The sequence below is a fragment of the Sinocyclocheilus anshuiensis genome, unplaced genomic scaffold, assembly GCF_001515605.1.
Source record: "Sinocyclocheilus anshuiensis isolate Anshui unplaced genomic scaffold, SAMN03320099.WGS_v1.1 scaffold2060, whole genome shotgun sequence".
Taxonomy (NCBI): domain Eukaryota; kingdom Metazoa; phylum Chordata; class Actinopteri; order Cypriniformes; family Cyprinidae; genus Sinocyclocheilus; species Sinocyclocheilus anshuiensis.
In genome coordinates, this window is record NW_015551163.1 from 358449 (window position 1) to 369718 (window position 11270).

At 36.8% G+C, this 11270-nt stretch overlaps 1 protein-coding gene across 3 annotated transcripts in view; it reads left to right on the plus strand.

Annotated features, from left to right (window-relative positions):
* LOC107663347 (disco-interacting protein 2 homolog C-like) overlaps window positions 1-11270 on the plus strand; it is a 36676-nt gene that overhangs the window by 10720 nt on the left and 14686 nt on the right. For 2 of the 3 annotated variants that reach the window (XM_016453554.1, XM_016453555.1), the window contains exons 4-21: window positions 751-876; window positions 1014-1193; window positions 1894-2028; window positions 2512-2649; window positions 2871-2990; window positions 3475-3672; window positions 4774-4865; window positions 5460-5570; window positions 5755-5878; window positions 6028-6137; window positions 6909-7011; window positions 7142-7206; window positions 7343-7436; window positions 7639-7758; window positions 7888-8002; window positions 9361-9500; window positions 9677-9813; window positions 10636-10844. In XM_016453554.1, coding sequence (XP_016309040.1) covers window positions 751-876; window positions 1014-1193; window positions 1894-2028; window positions 2512-2649; window positions 2871-2990; window positions 3475-3672; window positions 4774-4865; window positions 5460-5570; window positions 5755-5878; window positions 6028-6137; window positions 6909-7011; window positions 7142-7206; window positions 7343-7436; window positions 7639-7758; window positions 7888-8002; window positions 9361-9500; window positions 9677-9813; window positions 10636-10844 — 2317 coding nt within the window. The remainder of the gene's footprint in view (window positions 1-750; window positions 877-1013; window positions 1194-1893; window positions 2029-2511; window positions 2650-2870; window positions 2991-3474; window positions 3673-4773; window positions 4866-5459; window positions 5571-5754; window positions 5879-6027; window positions 6138-6908; window positions 7012-7141; window positions 7207-7342; window positions 7437-7638; window positions 7759-7887; window positions 8003-9360; window positions 9501-9676; window positions 9814-10635; window positions 10845-11270) is intronic. The other variant, XM_016453556.1, reaches the window with a different exon arrangement.

Genomic DNA, 11270 nt, shown 5'->3' on the forward strand with positions numbered 1-11270 from the left:
CAAACACATACCAGCTTCATCACTGTGTCTGTCACGGGACTCTGTTCCCCTTTTGGGCTCTGTCTTTACATTTATTTTGAAAGATGAAGCTCGCGATTATGGTAAGGGGCGTTACATTTCCGACGAGTGCTTGCGGTGTTCGGCCAATCACAATGCACTGGGTCAGCTGGCCAATCAGAGCAGACTGCGCTTGTCGGAAGGAGGGACTTTGTAGAAAACGAAGCGTTTGAGAGAGGCGGGGCATAGAGGACCTACAATAATGTACAGTATTTGAAAAATAATGTGTTTTTTGAACATTAAAGCATGTCAACATATTCTGTTACACCAAATACACAAAATAATGATCTTTAAAAAAGCATCATATGACCCCTTTAAGGGAACAAATATACCTGTCACTATCACTGTCACTGAAGTACATGTTTTTTAATTTCATAAACTCAATAAAATTGTTTGACTGAAATGTACTTTAAAATATAGAAATATAATATTAAATAAAACTATATACATACACAATAAAAATATATAATTATAATTCAAAATATCAATATGAAAGAATGTCTTTTAAGACTTTTTTCCATCTGTTATAATAAGAACTTTTCAGAAGGTTGTCCTGTATCTTCAGAACATGTGATTGGGCTTAGATGTAATCTGTGCCAGTGTCAGTATTTCCTCTATGGATAAACCACTGAATAAATAATCTTCCTAAATAAATCTCTGAACAGCTCTAAAAAATCTGTCTCTTTCTCTCAGATGTTCACTCAGAAGCTGTTCAGGCTGCGCTGGAGCGACACAGTGAGAGAAAGATGGCTGTGCTCTTGCCATCCAAGCGGCAGTCGCTCATCGGTCAAACCTCCATGGACACGTATACACCTCCAGGTGTGTGTATGTGCATGTGTTTGTGTGCAGGAGCCAGTGAGTAAGTGTGTTTGTGTGTGTTTGTGTGTGTGTGTGTGTGTGTGTGTGTGTGTGTGTGTGTGTGTGTGTGTGTCTGTGTTTTCTTTGTGTCTCTGCAGACTCGTCCTCCGGCTCTGACGCTGAGGGGTCTCTGGGGAGGGCGGGGGGTGTCAGCGTGGACTCCTGGATCAGCAGAGCTCTCCATGGCTCACCTTCCACATCTTCGTCATCATCGTCGCACAGCAACAGCTCTGCCAACGCAGCCCGACTCGCAGAGACCAGCATGCACTCATACGGCAGTAAGAACGTGTGCAAATATTCACATGGCAGCCAATAAACACAGATACTGATCAGTCATGTTATAAATTAGTCTTTAGGTCACTTTCAGCCAACTCAGATTTTGCTTTCACCAATATCTGGCACATATCGAATATTACTGTAAGCGCAGGAAAAACAAGCCCCTCACGCTTAATTCACTTCATATGAAATATGTCTTTTTTTTGCATCTGATCTGGGCCTCTTTTAAACCTCCCTTATCAAGATCATCTAATTTTAGTTAATTGGTTTCTCATACTAGAATAACTTCAACCAGTCAGATCCTTGCACTCAACTCACTTTGGCCAGTCAGATCTATTTGCCTAAACAATTTCAGCCAATCAGCTCCTCACGCATGACTCACTCCATATGAAATAAGACATATTTGGCACCTGATAAGGGTCTCTTTTAAACTTCCTTCCCTTATCAATATCATCTCACTTCAGCCAATTGGCTTCTCATGCTCAAATACATTTAGCCAATCAGTTCTATTTGCCCAACCAATTTTAGCCAATTAGCTTCTAATGTTCAAATTATTCCAGCAAATGATCTCCTTATGCTTAACTCAAACCAGCAAATCATCTTCTTGTGTAGTAAAAAGAGTTATTTACTTGAATATTTACTGCTAATATGATTGCTATAGGTTAGCTGTCTAATTTTTCCCTTTTCAATTTCTCCCCCAAGTTGGTCCGATGTCTCATCTGTCTCTGAAAAGGTGGGGCTTAAGAGAAATGGGCGTTTCTGCTGAGAATGGAATAGTTGGCAGGCACTCCAGTGACTACCAATCAGATCGCCCTTGGTCATCTCTGGATTCTGAGGGTCAGTATTTCATGATTCTTTGGACTAAAGACTTGTCTGACATAAAAGGGATAGTTCATAGATCCAGTGTTGTTTGGTTCCCAGCGTTCTTCAGAATAGCTTCATTTGTGTTCCACAGAAGAAAGAAAGTCATACAGGTTTGGAATGACATGAGGTTTAAGCAAATGGTGTCAGAATTTTAGTTTTTGGGAGAAATGTCCCTTTAAGATGAAAGGAGACGAGTTAATTTTTGCTGTGTGTGCATTTGCATTTGGGTCCACTTGTGTATTTTATCAACATATTATATATCAGTGTCAATAATGGCATTTGCTTCTAGTTAAAAGGCTTACCTCCACAGCACTGTTTGATATGTACTGTATATGCTTTCATTTTATCTGCACATGCTTTTGCATCTCATTCCTAATAACTGATAATGAATCATCACATTTATTGGGGTAAATGTTACTATACTGATTAGTTAACCTGTTTGTTTGTGTACTGCAGACAGTCTGACGGCCCCTCCTGACATCACCAGCTACATGCCAGCCCCCGCCCCCATCTCTGTTCAATGCCCACAGGTCACCATGATAACCAGGCCCCCGCCCAAATATGGCAATGCTGAGTTGATGGAGACAGGAGATGGTGAGTGTGTGTGCAGAGGTCTGTTTTTAAATGTGCATTTATTCTGAAATGATCAAGTTTGCCATCTGTTTGTTATGTTTGGAAATTTTATTCAGTGTGCATGGAATTCAGTTAATTTAAAATGAAAAAAAAAAAAAATCTATTTAATCCAGATTTGTTTTCTCATTTTTACCATTGTGAGAATTTATATTAGTAGTATAATTGCATATATGTGTATGTAGGTGTGCCTGTCAGTAGCCGTGTGTCGGCAAAGATCCAGCAGCTAGTTAACACACTGAAGCGACCCAAGCGAAGACCCCTGAGAGAATTTTTTGTGGAGGATTTTGAAGAACTTCTGGAAGGTTAAAATGTTTTCCCCTCTCTTTGTGCCTCCTTGTTCGATTTCGAAGATGAATATAACTGTAAAAATCAATGAATATGAATACAGATGTTTGAGTATCCTGCACCAGTTCACAGAAACACTTTTACAGTTACTGATAGGTCGAAGGTCTTGAAATTCATTACTCTCAGATTAAACGCTCCACACCCTGCACAGAACAAGTTAATTTGATCCAACTATTTTTGCAGAGATCGAGGTGAAGTGCTTAAAGGGATAGTTCAACCAAAAATCTAAATCCTGTCATCCTTTGCTCACCCTTGTGTTGTCTTTTTTGACATCTATGATGACATGAGAGTGAGTAAATAATGACAGAATTAAATGGAAGAAGAATTTTTGGTAAAATATTCCTTAAAATTCATGTAATATGAATTCTGATGATATAAAACATAGGTCTCATCAACATGCAAATGCTTTGCTAACCTTCTCTTGACGTTTTCCATGTGCAGTGCAGCAGCCTGATCCTTCTCTGCCACGCCCAGAAGGGGTGGAGTCAACACCTATACAAGGAGAAGAGCTTGACGGACTCAAGAACTGCCCCGCCTCCCTGGAAGCAGCCCTGCTACGCTGGGGAGCCATTGCACCTAAAGCCCCCTGTTTGACCACTACGCACAGCAATGCCAAACAACCGTACACACTTACATATGGTACACATGCATGTACATTCATAGTTGGGATGCCACAATTCTCAATATAACACTGAACCATTCGGTACGACATCCACGGTTCAATACGGGCTTGTGAATTGAGGGTTTTTCTGTTTTGTGATTAAATCATTTCCAGGACACACTGTGAGTTTGAGTCGCTTATAACGTGCATTTGAAAAAGTAACACACGGCAAACATCTTCGCTTGTAATGACTTCTAAGCGTTTCTATATCTGTTGTCCAACAGAATGAGGCAGACAATATATTCTATACTGTAATAAAGGCCATGTCGATTAGCAGTGGATTATAAATATACTTAATTATTCTGAAAATACCCGAGATGGCTTGAAGAAAAGGTAAACTATATATTGTCGCAGTCGAGTGTTTATTGCCTTGATGTTTCATCATTTAAAACGTTTCTATCTTGTTTTTATTCAGTTACAGTGATAGTTGTCAATATTAGGGATTTCCTGGAGTGCCATGAGTTATATTACTTCTGTAATGCATATTTGGAGTTTCTGTGCAAGGGTGTCCTCTGGCTTCCGGTATGAATGAAACAGATATTATATGTGTCTACAACGCTCAATAATGCCCACTTCATCTTATTTTGGGTAAAAATAGGAAAAATAATACTTATCTCAAAAGAAATTTGATGTGTACATATGATAATCCATGTTTTTGTTCAGAAGTGTACAGGAGTTTTTACAGGAGTCTTTTTTTTTTATATAATGAAAGTGTTATTACACTAGTAATATTTATTATTTTTTATCTTAATAATTATTATTAGTCATATTAATATATAAGCACAACATTTTGGGCCAAATCGTGCAGACCTACAAACACACACAACAAACCTAGCGTTTATTATACTGTGTGTATATATATAATTATTATTATAATTTTTTTTTAATTGCTTTTTAAATACAAATCACAAAAAGCACTGCCAAGCCATCAGAACCCAACCGAAAACCGTGCTTAAAAAAACGAGGTATGTATTGAACCATGGGCTAACTGTATTGTTGCATCCCTAATTCATAGCCATCAACTGGATTTTATTGTCTTTTTGGTGGGTGCATGTTAATATCTCTTTGTTTATGTATAGGTAAACTCTGGTCCAAGAGTTTGAAGTTGGCCTATAACCTTCTCCATAAACTGGGATCCAAACAAGAGCCAATCATTCACCCTGGAGACAGGGTAAGACTGGATAAATTGTATTTAAGTGTTGTCCTATGTATTTTTCTAAAATGCACACTACCATTCAAAAGTTTGGTATCAGTACAATTTTTCTTTTTTTAAAAAGTAATACTTTTATTCAGCAGGGATGCATTAAATTGATCAAAAGTGACAGTAGAGTTACAAAAGTTTTCTATTTAAAATAAATGTGATTCTTTTGAATTGTCTATTCATCAAATAATCCTAAAAAAAATGTTTCCACAAAAATAAGCGGCTCAACTGTTTTCTTATTATTATCAATGTTGAAATGTTTCTTGAGAACCAAGGATCATGTGAAATGAAAATTCCGCTTTAAAATATATTCACATAGGAAACAGTTCTTTTGAATTTGAATAATATTTTACATTATTACTGTTTTTACTGTATTTTGGATTGTCAATACAGCCTTGGTGAGCATAAAAGACTTTGAAAATCATTGTAAAAAATCTTACTGGCCCCAAACTTTTGAATGGTCGTGCATAACTCCATTATAAAGACAGAAATCAGATATATACACATTAAACAGACATATATTCAAAAACTGATGAAGAATGAAGACTGTATGTGTTACTGTAGGTAGCATTGGTTTACCCCAATAATGACCCAGCAGCGTTCATGGTGGCGTTTTATGGCTGTCTTTTGGCTGAAGTTGTTCCTGTCCCAATTGAAGTACCACTTACAAAGAAGGTAATTTCTACTGCAAAAAAATTCCATCAATAGTAGCTTAGGCAGTACTGCATATATTCAAAAGATCTAATAATTAGTCATTATTAAATGGATAGTTCACCAAAAAACCTTTTACAGTTTTACAAACAATTTTATAAGAACAAAATTTGCCTGAGGCATGCCCTCCTGTTTTCACCCCTCAAAGGATGCTGGGAGTCAACAAATTGGTTTCCTTTTGGGTAGCTGTGGAGTTGCTGTGGCATTAACAAGTGATGCATGTCATAAAGGCCTTCCCAAGAGTGCTAGTGGTGATGTCATGCAGTTTAAAGGTCAGAGATGTCACAATGTTTGTTAGAAAAACCTTCACATGAGTCTTCATAGGTACATTGTTATTTGTTAAACATATATGTGTGTTTTTATCTAGTTTATATGTTTGTGGTGTGTGTGTGTGTGTGTGTGTGTGTGTGTGTGTGTGCAGGCTGGCCAAAGTTGCTCTGGGTGCTGACTGACTCCAAACATTTATCTAAACCCCCACGAGAATGGTTTCCTCTCATTAAAGATGCCAACAATGACACAGCATACATAGAGGTAACAGACCATGTGATTATGTGTCAAATTCATTTAGTTGTTTCTTAAATATATCAGAATTTATTTAATGCTAATATTAATTAAAGATAATATTTTTTTAATAATACACTACTGCTCGGAAGTTTGGAGTCAGTAAGATGTTTTTTTTAAATAACTGAATACTTCTATTAAGGAAGGACACATTCAGTTGATCAAAAGTAACAGTAAACATTTATTATATTACAAAAGATTTCTGTTTCAAATAAATGCCTTTCTTTTGAACCTTCTATTCATTAAATAATTGAAAAAAATTTATCAAACTGATAATAATAAGAAATGTTTCATGAGCACCAAATCAGCATTTTAGAATGATTTCTGAAGGATCTTGTGAAGACTGGAGTAATGAATGCTGAAATTTCAGCTTTGCCATCACAGGAATAAATTACATTTTAATATATATTAAGAGAGTTATTTTAAATTATAAAAATATTTTACAATATAAGTGTTTTACTGTATTTTTGATCAAATAAATGCAGCCTCGGTAAGAATAAGAGACTTCTTTCAAAAACATTAAAAATGTACTGACCCAAACTTTACAGTAGTGTGTGTATATAAATAAATAAATATATACTGTATATATAACATTTTAAGTATTTATTTATAATATTTATATAGCTTCCCAAGTTCAAGGCTGCTTAATATGCAAGGGGGCTTGTATTGTAGTTCTTTGACAATACAGGGATCTCATTGCATTTATAATGAAAGTGGCAATGTTTCGTGGTTGATTGACAGTATAAGACCTGTAAGGATGGGAGTGTGTTGGGAATAACTGTGACAAGAATGGCGATGCTCACACACTGCCAAACACTTACGCATACCTGCGGATACAGTGAGGGTAAGATATCAAAATATCGCACTGCAGATTCTTAAAGGGATAATTTACCCAAAAATGAAAAAAAACTGTCATGTTGTTCCAAAACCGTATGACTTAATTTTTAAGTGGTTTGTGTTTGTTTGTGTTTCAGCTGAGACTATGGTGAATGTGTTGGACTTTAAGAAAGGCATTGGCCTTTGGCACAGTGTTCAAACAGTAAGATAATTGACTCCATTTATTGTATGTTGTCATTTATCAGCTTTTTTTTTGTAGCCTACACTTGATTTTTTTAGCCTGTCTTTTTTGAAAAAGTGATTTCTCTTTTTTTTCTCTTCTTTTTTTCTCTGTGTAGAGTGTGTTGAATATGTTACATGTGGTCAGTGTTCCATATGCACTTATGAAAGTAAATCCTCTGTCCTGGATCCAGAACGTCTGCCAATACAAAGGTACACATACACATACAAACACACACAGTTACATCAGTATGTGTTAATGTGCAGACTTTTGATCTCCTGGCTTTTTAGATGGTGTACGTGTTCAAAGATCACCTATCGCTCTAATCAGAAGCGAAGTCTGCTGTATAAAACAAGAGCACACATAGTGTTACACATTCTGTTAAATAATCAGTCTCTTTCTATGTGTGTGCAGCTAAGGTGACTTGTGTGAAGAGTAGGGATCTGCACTGGGCTTTGATGTCCTACAAAGACCAGAGTGACACCACCATGAGCTCTCTGAGAATGCTGCTGATCGCTGATGGATCAAACCCCTGTGAGTGTGTTAATGATGAACCAAACCCCCTTGAGTGTGCTTTACTGGTGAATCAAAGCCTGTGAGCATGTTACCTTGTGAATCAAGCCTCTATGTGAAGTATGTAAATTTTCTGTCTTTCATTCCCAGGGTCGATATCCTCCTGTGACGCATTCTTGAACGTGTTTCAGAGCATGGGCTTGAGGTCAGAGGTCATATGCCCGTGTGCTGGCTCCCCCGAGGCCCTAACTGTAGCTGTGAGGAGGTATAAATACACTCACACTCTCTTTGCCCAGGAGGCACACACATGCGCACACGTCATTCCCGTGCTCAGGAATCTGTTTTCAGTTTAAACTCATTAAAATGGGAGGTACTGTCTTTTGTGGTCACGCATTACAAACGACATAACCAGGCCTATGTACATTCATACTGTACACACAGACACACAAAACTATTAAGAAATACATCTGACTCAGATTTTATTGTCATGTAGTGAAAACTTCTTGGTTCTTAATCATTAATTAAAATACATTTAATTGTGCTTGTGTGTGGTCTAAGTTTAAATAGTGTTATCAGACAGATATTGCACTAGACTTTGCAATATCGCCATAAAGTCTGGTTCACATTGCCAATAATTGCCCAAATAAACAAAAAGGACGCCTGACCGACATGTAAAGTTACTAACCACTTTTCAGTTTATATGTGCCATTTGTAGGCTGGTAAATCTGAAATCAGATACTACCCAAAGTGCAAAATGGAATATAGAAAGTGTGATTGTAGATATCTCAAACAAAACTATCGAATATCTCTTGCAAGATAAACTTAGGCAAATCTGGTTGAAAAAATTTTCTCGGAAGCATTCATAATAGTAGAGATTCATAAATTTGACTGGACAAAGGAGATTTGAAAAGATTTGTAAAGGCAGAGCTCCCAGAAGTTGCATAAAGCCAACCAATCAGAATAGAACTTGCAGTTTTGAGAAAGCTTTTGCCATTTTTGTATGTAGTATGCATTAGATGTGCTGTGGGAATGCTGTTGAGGCTGAGACTGAAAATGATATCTTTATGTAATACTTTCATTTAGTAAGGGTGCATTAAATTGATCAAAAGCGACAGTAAACGCATTTATGTTGGAAAAGATTGCTATTTCACATAAATGTTGCATACAAATCACAAGAGACTTCTTTCAAAAATATAAAAAAATCTTATCAACGCCAAACTTTTTAATAATAGTATATATTATAGTTGAATCTTATTAAAATACCATGTGGCTTCTCATGTTTTATGCTTTTATGTTTTATGTTTTGTGTTCTTTTGGTGACACATTCAATGGGATTTTTGTGGGTGCAAATGCAAGAATTTGGTGGTAGAAAATAAATAATGATATAACTTGCACAAACTTTTATTTAGGACTGTGAGAATGCCAAGTAATATTCACACCAGCCAATCAAACCTCTTTTGTCACGGGTTGTAGAGCTTTTGCAGCTCCAGGATGCAAAACCACACAATTCTGTATTTTTTATGAAATCTGGAAAATATTGTGTCTATGGTAACATCATATTCTGGCAACACATATGGACATATTTATTCTTTCATTTATTTGTATGCATGTGTTTTCTGTCAGGCCTCAGGAGGGCAGCTCTAAGCCAGCAGGCCGAGGAGTCCTAAGTATGACGAATCTGAGTCATGGGGTCATCAGAGTGGACACGGGAGAGAAGCTGTCCGTCCTCACCCTACAGGATGTGGGCACGGCCATGCCAGGAGGTACACAGATTACGAAAACATGAACGAATGAACAACCCCAAAGCATTTTGATTTAGGTCCAACATCTACCTCATAAACCAGCCTAGAGCAGTTCAGCACTGTTTTCCTCATGTGACCACAGACCTCATCAAACGACTTTGTTTCTTGTAAAACTGACTTTTCTCCATCTTTCTCAGCAATGGTGTGTGTTGTTAAACTGGAGGGTGTTCCTCAACTGTGTAAAACCGATGAGATTGGAGAGATCTGCGTGTCGTCTGTTGCCACGGGAACGTCATATTATGGGCTTTCAGGAATGAGCAAGAACACATTTGAGGTGTGAAAATACATTATAGACTGCATATACACTAAGTTTCTAAGATTCACTGCCGTTCAAATGTTTTTTCATTCATAGCTTTATTCAACAAGGACATATTAAAATGATCAAAAGTGACAGTAAAGACTTTTACAGTGTTACTAAAGGACTCTGTTTCAAATAAATGCTTTTCTTTTGAAGTTTCTATTCCTCAAAGAATCCTGAAAAAAAATGTATCACGGTTACTACATAAATGTTAAGCAGCACAACTGTTTTCAACATTTCTAATAAGAAGAAATGTTTCTTGAGCACCAATTTTCTTGAGCAATTTAAAAATATGTTCAGTGTTCTTAAATATATTTTTAAAATATATTTTACATTTTTAAATCTATTAAAATAGGTAGTGTAGTAATATTTCCCAACATTACTGTTTTTACTGTATTATACATATTCTAAATACAAAAATATTTTACAAATAAACTTTGCAGTCTTGGTGAGCAAGACTTTTTCAAAAACATTAAAAAATCTTACAGACTACTACCCAAACTTTTGAACAGCATTTTAAAAGATCTTTATTTTACTGTAGTAAAGTAAAAAAAACACTTTAGCGCATTTGAAGCTGGTTTAACATGGTTTCTACATTTATGCATTTGCTAGACACTTTTATTCCATTGTATTCAAAGTTGTTGCTTCTGGTCCAAGCAGGTCATTTATAGTAATTAGCTGGTTCAAGCTTTTTTGATTAAATGTTGGTAAATTTTAAGTAGAAAGTGTGTGTATCCTTCTATTTAGTGTGTGTGTCCTGTCAGTCAGTAATTTTTTTTTTGTGTCTCTGTGGTGCAGGTGTGTCCAGTGGCATGTGACGGTGGATTTGTCAGCGATTGCGTGTTCGTGAGGTCAGGTCTGCTAGGGTTTGTGGGTCCGGGTGGGATGATCTTCATCTCTGGTACACTTGAAGGACTGATGCAGGTCGGGGGTCGGAAACACAGTGCTGATGACATCATCGCTACCGCTCTTGCTGTTGAGCCCATGAAGTTCATCTATAGAGGAAGGTATGTATGAAAAAGAAGACCAAAATAATAACCAACCAATACTACTCCAGTATTGCTGCTGTCGCCTCTGGCTTGCTTAGTTGGGGACACTTAATTTCCAGCGATATCGTCGACTTGATTGCACAGATACTATTTAAACTGAACTGAGCTGGATTATGACATCACTGAATTCAATGATGAACTGCCTTTAACTGAAAATTGAGTGTTTGCCATTGTAATTTTGCATTAATGACACACTATTTTCCTAATGAATTCTGTACAGTTGCTTTGACACAATCTGTATTGTTAAAAGCGCTACCATTCCACTTGCGCGTGTGTCTTTTTCAGCTTCTCGCACATAACGTGGTGTAGTTGGTGCTAGTTCAAATTTTAAAAATGCTTCTACAAACAAAGTTTCATCTGCAGATATGGTCTTGTTTAGGGATC